This window comes from Paramormyrops kingsleyae, chromosome 2 (genome assembly GCF_048594095.1).
Source record: "Paramormyrops kingsleyae isolate MSU_618 chromosome 2, PKINGS_0.4, whole genome shotgun sequence".
Lineage (NCBI taxonomy): Eukaryota > Metazoa > Chordata > Actinopteri > Osteoglossiformes > Mormyridae > Paramormyrops > Paramormyrops kingsleyae.
The window spans coordinates 11,022,077-11,038,969 of NC_132798.1; the positions used below are offsets into that span (position 1 = coordinate 11,022,077).

Sequence of the window (16,893 nt, forward strand, 5' to 3'; positions counted from 1 at the left end):
TGTTTTCTATAATTTATGGACTTGCAGCAGCAGCTCTTCTACCAGAATCCTCAACATGGGCATCCCACAGGGCAGTGTGCTGAGAATCTGCTATACTTACTACCTACTCTTGACAGGGAGGCCAGAGACGTCCCCAACACCAACGTCAAGTTTACTGACGACAAAACCATCCTAGACTTAATCACCAAGGGCAATGAGACAGCCCACAGGGAGGAAGCTAGGCTACCGACAGAGAGGTGCCAGGAAAACAAACTCTTCCTAAACATCAGCAAGACTAAGGAGCTGATCACTGGCTTCTGAAAGCTGACGCCTCCTCAGGCTTCCATCCACATTGGTGGGCTTAAGAGCTTCAGTTTCCAGGGAGTCACCAACACTGACAATAGCCTTGGTTGGTCACACCACACCTCAGACATCTGAGGAAGGTCTGAATGTCACCAGATGTGCTAACCACCTTTTTTTTTTTTTTTTTACAGATGCACTACAGGGTCCATTCTCACGCATTGCATAACATTCTGGTGTCACAGAATCTCAGCACAGGACTGCAATGCACTGCAAAAAGAGCTGGAGAACACTTAGAGCATTACCGGCACATACCTCACAGCAGACCAAGACATACACACCACATGCTGCCTTGCAAAGGTCAGAAGATACCATCAAAGGCACCAATCACTCTGAAAAGGCGCCTTTCTCCGTCATCCCTCCTCCTTTCTGGCAGATGGTACAGGATGATGTACAAGCACTCTAACCACAACACTTGCAATTAATGAACGCTAATTACACACTGAATATGTCACTGTTGCCCCGATTCTACCTTTAAGACATCTCTTGCACATGAAATGTGTTTGTTTTGTATGTGCTAATTGTGCATACTATGGGTTTTTGGTATATGCTGGTGTGATACTGTGCTATTTGTTATTTATTGTTGGCTGAAGCATTTATTGCTTTGTGATTTGTATTTTATTTTGAGTTTACTGCCTTGCATTTATCTGGCATGTTCTGCAGGATGCAGGCATTTAAGAATGTCATTGTGCTATCCACACAATTACACATAGCAATAAAACACCTTGAACCCCGAATTAATGATGCTTAAAGCTTGACTCATTCTATTCACTAAAGCCTCTTACACCATATACTTTGCTCTAAACTGTTACACCAGCTTTACAACGTGGTTTTCTCCCATTCATTGATCCATCCATCTGTCTTCCAACCATTACAAGGTCACAGAAGATTGGTCTTTCCTATTATTAACTTTAAGACTGTGTATTTTTAAATGGTAGGGCTTTACATTTTTTATCATGTTAGGTGATATGTGGTTAGATGACCAGGATGAAAATCCACACCACTTCTGCACAAAGGCCAGTCTTTCTGTGAGCTTATTTTAATGTCAAAGAGACAAGGAAGATTATTTCTGGTACTTGGACCACCATCGGAATTTCTGGGTTTGCATTAGACTCTCTTTGTCCAGATAATGTAATAAATAATATATATTATCGTGCAGGTATCGGTGAGTAATTGTGGGCGTATGTGTAGACTGGCATCCAATCCAGTGTGTATGCTGCTTTATGCTATTTCATACTGTACATAAATTGGATTTTAAAACTAAGAACCGAAAATAAGATGTCAAAAGGGAGACATTTCACAACAGGAGGGGAATTTAGACAAAATGTTCTGTGAAGTAATTGTAATACTTTCTGGCATGAAGGAAGAACGGCACATTAACGCTTCCTTTATTATTAAAGGTAGTTTCCATGCCGATGATAGCTATAGTGCTCAGAGGAAATTGTCTGTCCCTAAGTGCTGTGAAATGAGTCATTAAATCTATCAGTTAATATTGAAATTTCTGAAAGATTCTAAATAAACCCTCCATGTCTTCTCCAGTATAAATAATGAATGAGCATTATTACTTTGTGCTGATAACAGGTTCAGTGGAAACATGCAGGCCCACATGCTCTCAGCTGAATGGCGGCGATAAGTGAGATGAAAAGTAAGTGTCACACTTCTTTTGAATAAGATAAACTATCATCTCCTGAATACATGTGTCATAAATGTTCCGGTACTGTTCATAGTTGCACAAACTCGCTTATGCCAACCGTGAATCCATGAAGTGCAAGTCGCAGTACATCTGTAAATTGACGACATGACAAGAAAATCCGCAGCATGCTAAATGTCACTATTTATTAATGTTATTTTAAAAATAGGCTACCTTTTACCAGATTTCTACTGCTGTCAGTAAACTTACAGCAAACGGCCATCTCTAAATTGCCCAATGTATGTGATTGTTTGTGCCCTGTGATGGACTGCAATCCTAATCAGGGTGTTGATTTGTACCCTATGCTGCATGGGATGAGCTCCAGCCACCCACACAGTCATGACCCTGTACTGGAAGCGGTTGTGGGCTGGATAGGCGATTCTGGCGGCATCTAGTGGGGATAGTGATGATTTAAAAATTATGCAGGTTATGACTTCGTATTTTTAACATTATAGTCTATAATATCCCTCTATACCAAACATTTTTCATGGAGACAGTGAGGGCGACTATGACAATTACAAAGAAATTCTTCATCTATGTGACTACAAATTATTTAGGAAAGCAGAGCTATCAATCAAAGGTATCAAGTGAGTTGGAACTGGCACATGGGGAGAGTGTCGGATGGGACAGCATGACCTTAGCAAGCATTCGGGATTTGTTGGAAACGTCTTCCATACAAACTGAATTCAGTTCACAAGCGGAGGGAAATATATGTTAATTTTATGTTAGGTTTTAATAGTATTTTTCAGAGTTGGTGGCTTGCAGGTGTTTCTAGGGACATTTACCCAATAACTTTCACAAAACAACTCGGTTTCCGTTGAATTGGAGAATCATACAAGGCTGTGACACTCATGCTTTCAGACTCTCACTCCAGTCAACTGATCAAAGTTGGCAACCCTAGATTAAGAGTTTCGTCGGTCAAGGAAAGTGATTACTGTTCATAAATAGAGACCTAACATTAAACTTGTTAAACGTTTTGTTATAGACAGAAAATATAAATAAACAAACAATAAAAAATGTAAAGCATGAATATATAGAAAACATACAGTTAGCACATATTCCATAGACAATGTTTAATCATGCGAATGTAATTTTAATAATACCAATGAAATACGAATTTTGGTGCACTTTTAGCCATATCAGTTTCTGCAAATTTAAGGAATCGTGTTCCTACGCAACGTACGCGCAGGACGTACATGCCAACCAATGAAATCTGTGGGCGGGGCGGTACATAGCGGAAGTGTTTCTAATTTCATCCGATTTCATCATTGTCCGTCGACCGTACAGCGAGGTGGCTGTAGTCATTTTAACGAATTTGTACAGTACCTTGGGAAGGGATTATCGATTAATTTAATTTACTGAATTAATTTACTTATTTGCTTGTAAAGGCGTTAAAGTACAGAATATGTCTGAACAGGTCATCAAGGACACTGAAGACATTTCAGTAGGTATGTGCTAAAAACCATGTTAGAACCGGTGTATGTTGCATCATCTTCCCATGTCTTCTGTGGCTGGTCATTTATTTCGTTACAGCGATGGTACGTACAAGGATCTAAACCAGCGATTAAAACCTCTGAAAGGGCGTTCCTCTGCCAATTCATGAAAAACACTCGATTTAGCTGGTTGCTGCCCGTGTGATAAATTAACGATAAGGGCTATCTAGTTAGCTTATTGGTCCATGGCAGAAACTGAATTAAAATGTTGAATGCTAGGCTTAAATATAAGTGTTTTTTTCTTATAATCAGTTATATTTTGTTTCGATTGGTATTTAATCTTGGCTCGCTATAGTTAATTTCTTCCATGATAAAGCATAGTTTGTAAGCACTTTTTCCCGCATGATGCTGTATTTAAGGAGGATAATACATTGAAATGTCGTGGTACAGAATTTTGAACCTACACGAGGTATGACATTCTGTACGATCAGTAAGAGAAAGTGAAACAACCTCAGAGAGCCTTTCTGAGGTGAGGTGAAGTGCAGTGCACGTACACTGTATACTGCTGTGGACTCGCTGGCAGGCCCGTCGCGAGGTGGTGGTGGTGGTGGTGGTGGGTGGGAGGGGGGGGGGTAAACGGATATGTTTCCCGTTCTTGAACCCAATGGGAGGGGGGGTGCAGAATGATGTCTTGCACGTTCTACAAGAAAGTATAGAGAGATATAGTTTACATATAATATTTATAAGTGTACTGTTTTCTTTGGGTTATATTTTTTTGCATCCCTAGTTGATCGTGTGAAATCACGTAAAAAAAACTAGTGGAATTTTCTGCATATTTCTCCTGAGCTTTCAAGCTGTCATGACTTTCTGACGCTTTGGACACTTCAGTTACTGCTTGTAGTTACTAGTTCAGGATCAATATTGTTCGTGCCATGGCAAGTAGACCCAGTTTCTCATAAACCGTATAAAATTTGCATAAAGATGGTGATGAAAAGACTTTCCCAATTTATTTAATGTACTCCAATGGTCTACTGTACCAGAGTGCCATAGCTGATGGTAGCCTGCTATGCCTGATTGTTTGTTGACTATCAGGATGCTTCCAGTAATAATTCATTGCTGCAATGACTATTGTTTTTGGATAGTGTTTTTGTTTCACTTTCATTCCTCAGTTAAAAACTATGCAGTTGAATAAGTTTGTCTGGTATTTCCAGTTAAGACGACATTGTATTACAATAGTATTACAATAGTAATTTAAATGAAAAGATAATTCAGTGGTTTTGATACTATGTGTCAGATTAGTTTTCTGTTTACTGTTTTATTTTGCATCAGCAGTGCTTGAAGTGACATGACTGGGTGAATTTTTTTTGTGTGAATATGTGTGTGTCCCCATCACTTGCATTGGGGTGGGATGGAGGGGGGCTCAGAATTGTAAAGCTGTCCCAGGCCCAACCGCATGAAGGCCCAACCGCATGAAGCAACGGACCTGCTTGGTGTGCAGGGTGATGGTGTCCTGGTTGCCTTAAATCAGGGGTGGCCAATCTTATCCGCAAAGGGCCGGTGTGTATGCGGGTTTTCGCTGCTACTCCCTAATTAGATTACTAATTAGAGGACTGATTGGCTGAAGAGTCCTCACACCTGGGTTTGAACAGCTGACCTACAGGTTATCCCAAAAACCTGCATATACACCAGCCCTTTGTGGATAAGATTGGCCACCCCTGCCTTAAAGCAATTGGCAAAGAATTGACAATTTGTGAAATTAGACTGTGCACAAGTTAAATAGCTATATATTTGAGGAAAATTCTTTGATCAGATTTTCTGGATATTTGTGGGATAGAACCCTTTGCAGATGATCAAAAGTATCAGAACTTTGCAGGGTCTGGGCGGAGCATATTATTGATTATTCTGATTAGTGTAAAGGTAAAAATGCATTTTACGATAACCTTTAATAAATAGATTAGACTAATGCAAGTTTTTTCTGATTGGAATTGAATCTGTAAATGAATATCTGTGGTTTTGTAGGTCTTGCATTTGGAGGAAAGTCTCTTTGGAATATATTCCAGTAGGGGGTGCTGCAGGTTTCCTCCCGCTTGGTTTTTGACAAATGTGTGTATATAATATATGGACTCTTGGAGTTTTAAATCCTTTATCTCAAGGTGCCTGATACGTACGATAACTGGGCCCCTGTGTGAGGCCCTTAACCTCAGTTGGTCCAGAGACTTGTGGACAGAGGTGGGAAGTTCAGGTCCAAAAAGTACCAATCCAGACCAAGGTTTTGTTTCTGCCTACTAGTTGAGTAATCCGTGACTGTGACTCCTTATACTCAGCTGGTTGGTTGAAGCAAAACCTTGGTCTGGATTTATACTTTCTGCACCTGAACTTTCCACCTATTATTGCTGACCGTGTGCTGTGATCCCCAGACTTTGATATCACCTTTATATGTGTCTTTGTCTCATGCGGAAGAGCAAGACAGGACAGGCAGAAAGATAACTTTATTTGAATAAAGCGTCACTGTTCTATATGTGTGCATTTGTATGGCCCATTTTTGTTTGTTGATTTATTCCTTTGCTCTTATAGGGGAGATCTATGTTTCTGCTAAAGAAGGCAGTGATGAAGATGGCGATGGGACGATGGAAAAGCCTTTTAAAACTGCTCTGAAGGTAAATTTTTCTGGGGTGGGGCTAATGTAGCTCATCCACAGTGGCTGAAATCTCAGGTGTGTTACTCGTCTTTTTCCTCCTTTTCCAGGCATTGATGTTTGTCGGGAAGGAGCCGTTTCCAACCATCTATGTCGACTCTCAAAAAGAAGGCGAGGTAATTCTCAAAGGTGATAGATGAAGCTCTGCCTGTTAACTGAGCTGCCAGTGACCTTTCCCTTGGCATGACTCCCAGCTGAAAATGTTGTACACAGCTGGAACATGCTTTACATCAGACCAAGCTATTCTGCATCACGTTCTTTTTTTGTCCATAGAATATAAATAGTATTTCTCAGAAAGAACGCATGTTGTGGCATTGTAACTATTGATAGGAAAAGGTTAATAAATGACTAATCTCTTGTTCTGTCCCTACATCAAGCTCATATTGAGGGAATTTTAAGGACATGAAATATTAGTTAAAATTGTTAGCGAAGGAATGAAAAAATTCTGGTAATGGTACATCTGTATCGGTTTTTTTTTTTTGGTTCTCTACATAGAGTAAAATATATGCCCTCTGGAACTTGTGAGATACATTTTCTGACGTCAGTGTTTCCTTCTGCCTTGTTTTTTCCATTTTAAGTTATCTGAAGAGGTGCAGAGTAGCACTGAATACAGTGCTGATGATAAACTGAGAATTTTGAAACTAAGCAGTAGCTGCATTTCGCATCACAGGAAGCCAAATCCAACACCTAACTGAGTTATTTGTAGTACATTCTTAACACAATATGCAAGGCAAACAGTATTTTATTGACAAAATTTTAGTGCACTTGCACTTTAGCTAGTTATAATATTCTTTCAAAGAACTGGTACAAAGTTAATTTTTATGGAGTTCTTTCAGTTCTGCTTTTTTTCTTCCCAGCGCTGGGCAGTTATCTCAAAGACACAGAAGAAGAATGTGAAAAAGCAGTGGAACAAGGAACAGATGAAAAATGACAGCAAACTCAAGAAGGAGGTAAGCGCTTGTTTTCAGCCGTCTGTCACTCTCTGCTTTTCTGCTTTATACGCTTTATCTTTTTTCTCCTACCAGTTTACTGACCCAGCGCTTCCATGCTGTCCCTTGCACCCTACCTGGGCCTTTCTGCAAACGCAAGATGGGATGGCTTAATTACATTGGCACTTGCAGGTGTATTCTAATGCGATTATCAGCAGCTGCAAAATACTGCATACACAAGCATTGAAAAAACAGAATTCAAGACATTTCAATGACTAATTACTAACAGAATGACCAGGAACTGTGTTCCTCTCGCATGCATTCCGCTTAGTTACAATCTGCCGTTTGTATGGCTGCTATTGCAGGCTGGAATGGCAGGAGAAACAGTGTAGGCTCAAATTCTTGTGTTTTGTATTGACTTTGGTTTTAATGGAAATTATTTGACTGGGCTTCACACAGACATAGTGGTTCTTTCTTTTGTTTTTGTTTTGCATGTTAAATGTTTGGTTCAGTAGCAGGGTATTTTTTTGATGTTTGGACATTAAAGATTACAGTTAGCGTATCGGTTGGTGTGAAGGTTAGGGGCCAGCATAAATGAAGAGGAGATCCTGCTATGTTCTCCTGAGCTGCGTGATTGACCCGTATTTCTTTCTGGAAGTTTCTTTTGATACAAAGCATCAGCTCATCCACTAACTCTCAGAATAGGGCTGTTGCTGTGAAGGAATTTCCCCTGTGGTGATTTAGGGTGACTAAATACCGCGATATGCGGTATTATCAACATTTTTTTTGTTGTTTTTGCTTAACGTATCCTGATTTTAGTACTATATCAATAAGCTCTATTGCTAGGCTATTATTAGCCATGTTGTTGCTTTTTAAATATGAGCGTTTTAGGGCTTGTCCACAGTTCCAGAAGTTGGTCATAAATGTAAAAAATTCATAAAACATTATTTCAAAATAATTCTTAAAAAGGCAGAAAATTTATTAAATTATAAAAATATCATATTTATATATGATATATATATAATATATAAAACATTTCTATCATTCTTAAATCATTTTCTGGTCATAATGCCATTAAAAGAAATATATTTATAATATTTTAACATGGACGCCAGTCGTAATATGCACCTCTAGTTTGTTTACATGAATAATAAAATGCCCACTGCTCCCTGCATCATTTTATTGCAAAAGAATAAAAATATGATGAAAAATCCTAGCACATACAACAGCCACTATTTCAGAAAGTTACTACAGTTCGTTTCGGTCCCTTAAGTATTTCCAGCATCAGTGATTGTCTGCTTTGGAAATTCTTTCTTATCCAGTTTCCGAAAAGAATAGAGTAGGAGATGGTATTTGTTTGAACCGTCTCTGCGGTGACCCATTCCCCCTCACCAACCTATCACTTCACCGGCAGACGGAAGATGCCGATCGAAGGGAGAAAAATCTAGAGGAAGCAAAGAAGATCTTTATTGTGAAAGACTCCAGTCTTCCAGAACCCAAAAAAGTGAGTCCTGGTTAGAAACCCACTGCTTGAGTAGCTTGTAATGTGTTGAGTGAAATGTATGATTTCTATTATTAGTCCACTGATGCATGATGCTACGTTTGAAACTACTTTAATTTTAGGTGAAAATCCACCAGCTGGGAGAGTACAGGGAGCAGAGGGTGAAGTTGTTTGGCTGGGTGCACCGACTGCGCCGGCAAGGTGAGAGTCTCCCTCCTGTGGCATCAAGTGCTGTTTTTTACACACCATGTGATTCTTACAGCAGTGTTTCCCAACCGGGTGCTCAGAGACCCCCAGCCGGTTCACGTTTTTGCTCCCTGCCGGCACCAGGGTGAGAAACACTGCCCAAGAGGTCACCAGTTACCACTGTAATGAGCGAGATGGAAATCAAATCACTGTCTTAGTTGTGTTTTTATTTATACTGACTGTGTCAATCTTCACTGAAGATGCTGAAAATATGGACAGTCGGAGAACCTTTTTTTTTCCTTTTTATCATTTTTTCAAAATTATTTCTTAGTGCTAGTTTTACAATGATTATATGTAGTTTTTTTTTTTTTTTTTTTACTCTGAACTTCAGATTTGGAGTCCAGTTTACCCATAAGGATTTGATTTCTGCAATGGCATTGTCCTGCAAATGTTGCTCTGCCGTGGCCTGATTGCATCGATGCCTGACTGAGTTGGTGTTTGTGGCTCCCCACAGGAAAGAATCTGATGTTTATCGTGCTAAGGGACGGGACTGGCTTCCTGCAGTGTGTTCTCACAGATCAGCTGGTATTCCCCATTCTTCCTTTCACATGCAAATTTGTCTTCTGTTTACTTAGCCAGTTAGCCATTAGCATGATCTCTATAAGTGTGCTGTGCCTGGCCAGTGTTCCAGAGCATGGGCCTTGCGGGCACAGCTTACCCATTCAGGAAAATTCCTGGTTCTGAGTGAGGCCTAATTGCCTAGCATTGTGAAGATGTTGCTGAGCAAAGATGTGTCCAAGAGACCAGCATCGATTCACTCTTCCTTCTGGTTAATCTCAAAAACCAAGGGAAAGTCTAGATCATCAGTGGCATCCCACTGAACTGCTGCTCTCCCCTCTGCTTGTCCCAGTGTCAGTGCTATGATGCCGTGGTCCTGTCCACGGAGAGCACCGTGGGTCTTTACGGCCGGGTGATGCCCGTACCAGAGGGAAAAGAGGTAAGATTTAATCGTGGACAGGTCACAGTTCTGCTATGTAGCAGTTTCAGATCTGTAACACTTATGGAATGCAGATAATCATTGGTATGAAATAATCGACATTGTTTAAACGCTTCCCGCAAAACATCCGCAGGTGCGGCTCGTGTTTTTGTTCTCTGCGCCATGTTGTAATGCTAACAATGTTCCGTAGAGAGTGCTGATGCTCAGATTCTTCGGCAGCAGAGTGGATTTTACCACTAGTTGGGACTGGCGTTAGATGCGGCCTCTTGTAATTTATGTACATTAACTAAGAGGAAAATCAGAAAGAAGCAAACTTTGCATTAGTTCGAAACGTACAAACTAGCACGCAGGCAGAGATGAAGTTTACTCTAAAAAACTACAGGAAGACAATCGGTGTGCGTGAGAGAATTTCTCCATCGGTCCATGAATATTCGGTGTTATTGGTTTATATAAATGTTTGTGCCCTGTGATGGGTTGCCCCCCTATCCTGGGTTATTCCCTGATAGACTCCGGACACCCACAACCCTGCATGGGACAAGGAGATATAGAAAATGAACCTATGAGTTTTTTTTTTTAGAGACTTTGAGGAAGAAATTGTGGAATTATGTTGCATGTCGAATAAAGGGATGCAGTCTTCTGTTGTTCTGACCCATATCGGGAATGACGAGTGTGTTAATATGGTGACTTCTGACATCTTTCTAACTCGTATTCTTTGACTGGCTTCATTTCTCTTGGTGGATGGGTGACCTTTAACCTGCTCGATGTTCTCGCTGGAGGAGGCAGAATTGCTTTGTGCTCCTGCCTCTGATTTGATCACTCTTCCCTTTAACCCCCAAGGCTCCCGGGGGACATGAGCTGATCTGTGATTTCTGGGAGCTGGTGGGCCTGGCTCCACCAGGGGGCGCCGACAACCTGCTGAACGAGGAGTCTGACGTGGACGTGCAGCTGAACAATCGGCACATGATGATCCGTGGTGAGAATATGTCCAAGATTCTGCGGGCTCGCTCCGTCGTCACCCAGTGCTTCCGGGACCACTTCTTCAGTCGTGGCTACTATGAGGTGAGGCCCCGGGGCCTGCATAGTCCACTGGGACACGGGGATGTTGGGGGGAGGCCAGGGTGATCCTTGCCGACTGGACATTTGGTGGATCGTTTTTATCTCTGTGCAGTGTGATGGTAATACATTCAGCGACATTAACAAACATGCAGAACTCAGATCTTAGTGTGATGTTAACGTGTGAAGGAGGGGATTTGTTTGTACGACAGTAGTAATTTAATAAGCGTGGAGATGTCGGGTTTGATTTGGTGCAGCAGCATTAGAGCGGACGTGGTCCCTGTGAACGTTCTCAGGAACCTCCCCCCAGACTGAACGTGTTCTTATGTCCCAGGTGACTCCGCCCACGCTGGTGCAGACGCAGGTGGAAGGTGGATCCACCCTCTTTGGGCTGAACTACTTTGGTGAGCAGGCGTACCTGACCCAGTCGTCCCAGCTGTACCTGGAGACGTGCATCCCCGCCTTGGGAGACTGTTTCTGCATCGCCCAGTCCTACCGCGCCGAGCAGTCCCGCACACGCCGTCACCTGGCCGAGTGAGTGGGCCGCCAGCAAGCAGGGAATTGTGGGATATAGTTGCCCCTGATTGCACCATTTTCAGTCACATTCATGCTGTTTGCTTTGCCATCTTAATCACATTACACATGGTGTCATTCAGTGTTGCATAATATTTTAACGAATGCTTTAACCTGTGTTTTTTTCTTTTCTATATTTAATTTTCTGGCAGATTAAATCTTGAAAGTGACTTAAGTAGCACTGCAACTATTGAATATCTTATTAGATTATTAGAATTTTATTAGAATTTCATATTCTTTAGAAATGTCTGTTTAATCAACTAATTTTGTTACTAAAATACTTAAGTGTTTAATGATTGCAAATTGGTTTAACGTGGTGAGTAATGAACAGCAGAGTGATTTCATTACAAAAAATTAGCGTCAATTTAAATCATTCTAGCAGTATTTTCCAGATGGAACAATTGTAGTGAAAATTAGCTACTGTTGTTGTGATAAATATAATAATTATCTGCTGTAGTGTAGCACCAAGCTAATGTAAGTTAGCTCACGGACTCTCCGTGACAACAGAATCTTTTTCCGTTTCCAGTGCGCTCTCGTGCATGTCACGCAGTGCTGGTTTATTTTAGCATATTTCAAACTGCACACGTCCGTCCCTGACGTGTGGAAAAAGTGCCAGACCTCTGACTGTTTTGCTCGTTGTCACCCAGCTTGATTTCCCTTCCTTTCCTCTGCCATCTTTTTTTCCTCTCAGTTTGAACAGGCATGCTGCGAAGTGTTACTGTCACGCTCCGTTATGATTACTGACTGAAAATGGGAAGTTCTGTAATTCTCCCATTTGCAAAAATAACCGTTATAGAATATTCATGTTTTTTTCTTTTGCAAATATTTGTTGCAGCCCAAGAATTGAGCAGCTGATAGCTTTTCTTTGCCTAGAAGTAAGATTAGCAAGCCTCTGTTAGGGTGTTTTGTACCCCCCTGCTATGCTCGTCTGATTGGGGCGAATGTCAATGTGAGAATAAGCACGTTCTGCTAAGATGTTGCGCCTCCTACAGGTGAAACTCCAATCCATCCTCAATGGATGCATTACAATCCTTCCCTATGGTCTCCATAGATATACCCATGTAGAGGCTGAGTGCCCGTTCCTGACATTCAACGATCTCTTGGACCGCCTGGAGGACCTGGTCTGTGACGTGGTGGACAGAGTGCTGAAGTCGCCTATGGGGGACCTCATTTCTGAGATCAACCCTGTACGTCAGTGTCTCCTGACCTCTTTCTAACTTTTGACCTCTGGGTCTCTGTACAAGCTTAAAGCAGCCAGAGTTGGTCAAACCACTTTTCCACATTCCTTTCTTGGTGAGCTGGTTTGAGTCTTTTAGAGCAAAGAAGTCGTTCTTTTTTACCCTACCAGCATAGTAAGCTCAAGGTGTGTTGCACAGAGCCGTCCTATGGTGCTCTTGTGTTGAGTCTGTGGACCATGTGTGTTAAAGCCCTGAATTGCCTTTGAACACAGGACTTCAAACCACCCAAGAGGCCTTTCAAGAGGATGGACTACACAGAAGCCATCGCTTGGCTGAAGGAACATGATATCAGGAAGGATGATGGCTCCTACTATGAGTTTGGGGAGGTAGGGGACTTTTGCTGGTATAATAGCCAACATCTCACCTTACATTGCGCTAGAGCTCAAAACCGCAGGCAGAAGTTTTAGTTATCGATTTCACTGTTCAACTGGGGAACGCTTATGTGACCAGGCCGAAGTATTGGCTGCCTGGGATGTGTCTTTGCATCGTTTATTTTCGATGACAAAAGACGTCCAGTCAAAATGCAGACAAGCGAATAAAATCTGCTGTTAATCGCTGATACCACCGGCCGCATATTTGCTACGCGTTTGATCCGAAGGAGATGTGCCTGTGCTCCACAGGACATTCCTGAGGCCCCCGAGAGGAAGATGACGGACGCCATCAACGAGCCCATCCTCCTGTGCCGCTTCCCTGCTGAGATCAAGTCCTTCTACATGCAGCGCTGCCCGGAGGACCGCCGCCTCACCGAGTCGGTGCGTGAAGGTCCACCCTCTGCCGATGCCTTGTCAGGATAGCCAGTCAGTGTCCGCTGTATCTGCATCCCGTGGATTTGTGCTTCTTCCTGATCCAGAACGCTGGCTTCAGAGTACTGATGCATATTTCCTTTCCAGGTGGATGTTCTGATGCCCAACGTTGGTGAGATTGTTGGGGGTTCCATGCGTATCTGGGATGCAGATGAGCTGCTGGAAGGTTACAAGAGGGAGGGCATCGATCCAACACCCTACTACTGGTACACGGATCAGGTAAGTGTGAGATACGCGACTGAGGTTTAAACCTGAGCACCCCAATGCCTTTAGTTAGACAAAGCTGCAGTCTTAAGAAACTCCGAATACTTGAAATTGTATCTCAAGTGTCCCTGTAAAGTACCTAACATCCAGTAGGAAATTAATTTTTCAAAGATATACCCATATTAAGTACCTACTAGATCTTTTGTGACTCCTTTACTTGTCTTCGATGATTAACACGGGTACATTAAAGCACTCTAAATTGCTGCATTACTGCTGTGCTTCTGGTCGACCTTTTCAGCCCAAAAACAGGTTCTTAATTTCCGATACTCGTGAAGACTCCAGTGCTACAGGATTATAGCAACATGTCCATCTGTTTGTGTCTTTGCCAGCGGAAGTATGGGACGTGTCCCCATGGAGGCTATGGTCTGGGCCTGGAGAGGTTCCTTACTTGGCTGCTGAACCGTTTCCACATCCGGGACGTGTGCTTGTACCCCCGCTTCATCCAGCGCTGTCGTCCCTGAGCATGCGGGGGTCCTGCCCCCCCGAGCCTCGCCCACTTGTCCCATCTCCGATCTGAATGCCCCACTTAATCTCACAGCACAGATAAATGTTGTTCCTTTTGTACCTTGATCTGGGTAAACATGCTTGAAAATCATGGTTAATCAGTGCTTGGTAACTGCTGGTGTGTCTGCTGGGTTGCATATAATGCACAATCACCTGCATCTAAGAATTGTGAAGAAGAATGAAGGAATCTTGTTTTCTATCTCCCCGTGTCTTACAGAATTGCATTTAGATGATTTCTCGAATACCAGCCGCCATTCATCCATGCCCTAAAATGTTTCTCCTCAGTTTGATGTTGATCTTAAATTTCTTGCTTACAATAAATGAGTAAGCCTAAGGAACACTGTTCTTTTTGTTGTGAAAGCTGTTTCCTGTGTACATGATGTTAAAAATCATTTTTGTTTTGTCTTGCATCAAGGGTGATATGCCTCTGTGTTCTAGCTTTGCAAAGATTTGAAGAAGCCCTCCCCACGTCTCTCACACACTCACAACTGAGGGATCAAACCTCAGGGTCAGTCACCAGCTCTTGGTAGATGATGAGGCATGACCAAAAAAGACCCCCAACGCTTTTAGATTTCAGAATTTGAGGGCAAAGTGGTTTGTTTAGGTTGTGGAGTACACTTATACTATACCGGAAGTGTATGTATCACTGCATAGTTGTGTCTCTTCTTGGCTGTTACCAATGTTTTCTTGCCATGTTCTCCATAACCATGATGTTTAACCATGATGGTGCCGTATAACGTTTGCTTGCTGTTACATTATGTTTTAATGGTTCTCTGTGATTCTGTTGTGACTTTTTTTTTTCCGTCTCTAATGTGACTAAAGTCACAGTGAGATCATTAGCATACTGTAAGACGTTTTTCTGTGCGGGCTGGCGGTGATGGGAATGTGCTTCGTGAGGCTTGTAAATCTAAAATATGCATTCACCAGCTTTCACTTTCATTCTGAGTGCTGCAGCAGGTCCCCTCGGAAGAGACACCTTGAACAAACTACTGAAAGAAGTCCACGTAACTAAGCCGTACCTCCGCTGCTGTGCATGGAAAATGCCTTCTCAGGCCCTTAAGACTTTTCAGCTGCATAATTCTCTAAAATTGTTTCTGTACTGTAAAGTCAGATTTATTCAAGTGAACGTTAAATTATGGGATACTAGGGTTTTGGTGGGGGGTGGGGGGGGGGGGGTGATGGTAATTATGCGTGATATGAATCAGGAGGCAGCCCCTCCATACACTAGGTGTTTGATCTTGGCTGCATCCTTCAACTCTCAGCTCTTCCAAAACACTGCTGTTCTGTTTCAAAGAAAAATACCTCTGAAACAGGTCACCATTTGCTAACACAGCTGCCATACCAATAAATAATGATCAGACAGTGTTTGTGCATTTTTTTCCCCCCCCACATCTTTTTAAATATTTTTCCTGTTTTATCCAACATGTCAAAGCTGTCATGTGGGATATAAGAAATGGCAGCTCCATGTATGACCACACTGAGCAGCCAGAGGAGAGAGTCTCTGATCCTCGTGAACCACTGTAGTGTTTCTGATTCCACCTCTTCCTCTGTTTCTTATGCTTTCCATAGATTGATTGTGATGAGGCTAACAAAGTATTATCAACATGGTAGTGGAGCGGTGTGGGTGTCACTGGTTCCGGATCTCCCACACACACACAAACACAAAATGGATATTCCGGAAAGCGCGTAACTCCATGCCTGTTTTCCCCCGGTTGTATACAGTCCTTGTGTTCCTCTTCTGACCTGTTGAAAGTTGAGCTTTGTTTGTGTCATGGGATCTTTGGGATGGCTCTCGCCCTTTATTGCACATGCGAGGATGTGCTTGGGGCTTTTCATCTTCGTAAATGGTTCTGCCTTGGATTCTGTTGAACTGTTTGCAGTGATTACTCCAGGTCTTGACAATGTCTCAGGTCTATGCTTGGATTAAAAAAAAAAATTTCACATAATTACTACTGATCTGTATTTGCATTATACAACATTTTTCAAAATGTAATTGTTGGAAAGATGTATCTAGATATCCAGAAGTTAACGTTTCTGTAGAAGGTGATATTCTACTTCATAGTTACTAGTAGCATCAATACTGGATTTTTCCTTTTACCACAGTAAAGCCAAAGCAGCATTTTTGCAGCCTTATTTGTGGCTGACATATGAAAAGGTAGTCAGGGAGATGATTCTCCCAAAGCTATGTGATGTCTGACGCCTCCCTGACCTGCTTAGGAGACGAAAAGCCAAATGTCACAACCTGACACTGGAAGGCAGTTGTTGCCTTAGCAACTGGGGACAAAGGAATTAGAACAGGTCTGATTCAGCTGATGGAAAAGCCATTTAAAGACGACACAGTGTGTGTCTCAACTGGGCAATAAAGATAAGGGTCTGAAATTTTACCTAAAGCTAAACAGTAAGGGACCCTAGCATTCTGCTAAACCTAAAAAATGTTTAATAACGGTAAAAAGGAAAAAATGTAGGATTCTTTATGTTCTTCTGGCAGTTCTTGGTGTTCAGTTCTTATTAACTGGATCAATTAGACTCTAATCTTACCCTTAACAACACCCTTCAGGAAGTTTTTATATATTTTTTTGCTAAGAGATGCATGATTCTCCCCAGAACTGTCCTTGTTGATGTTTTAAATCCCTGGAAGAGAAAAGAAATCCAGCAAAATCAAAATGTAAATTGTTTAAAGCTGTTTAT

At 42.0% G+C, this 16,893-nt stretch overlaps 1 protein-coding gene across 1 annotated transcript; it reads left to right on the top strand.

Annotated features, from left to right (window-relative positions):
- Nucleotides 1–3,279: 3,279 nt before the first annotated feature.
- nars1 (asparaginyl-tRNA synthetase 1) lies at nucleotides 3,280–14,539 on the top strand. Its single transcript, XM_023803322.2, has 15 exons — nucleotides 3,280–3,477; nucleotides 6,037–6,119; nucleotides 6,208–6,273; nucleotides 7,015–7,107; nucleotides 8,501–8,590; nucleotides 8,710–8,788; nucleotides 9,288–9,358; nucleotides 9,684–9,770; nucleotides 10,608–10,829; nucleotides 11,158–11,357; nucleotides 12,448–12,583; nucleotides 12,847–12,960; nucleotides 13,255–13,386; nucleotides 13,525–13,656; nucleotides 14,031–14,539. Exons 1-15 carry the CDS (start codon nucleotides 3,435–3,437, stop codon nucleotides 14,160–14,162), a joined length of 1,680 nt encoding a protein of 559 aa, XP_023659090.1. The 5' UTR covers nucleotides 3,280–3,434; the 3' UTR covers nucleotides 14,163–14,539.
- Nucleotides 14,540–16,893: the final 2,354 nt, after the last annotated feature.

Excerpts from the sequence above, each read along its gene's own strand:
- nars1 (XM_023803322.2), top strand. The coding sequence starts at position 3,435 with ATGTCTGAACAGGTCATCAAGGACACTGAAGACATTTCAGTAG. Across the intron at positions 3,478-6,036 it reads CACTGAAGACATTTCAGTAG|GGGAGATCTATGTTTCTGCT; the intron begins GTATGTGCTAAA and ends TTGCTCTTATAG. Across the intron at positions 13,387-13,524 it reads ACCGCCGCCTCACCGAGTCG|GTGGATGTTCTGATGCCCAA; the intron begins GTGCGTGAAGGT and ends TTTCCTTTCCAG.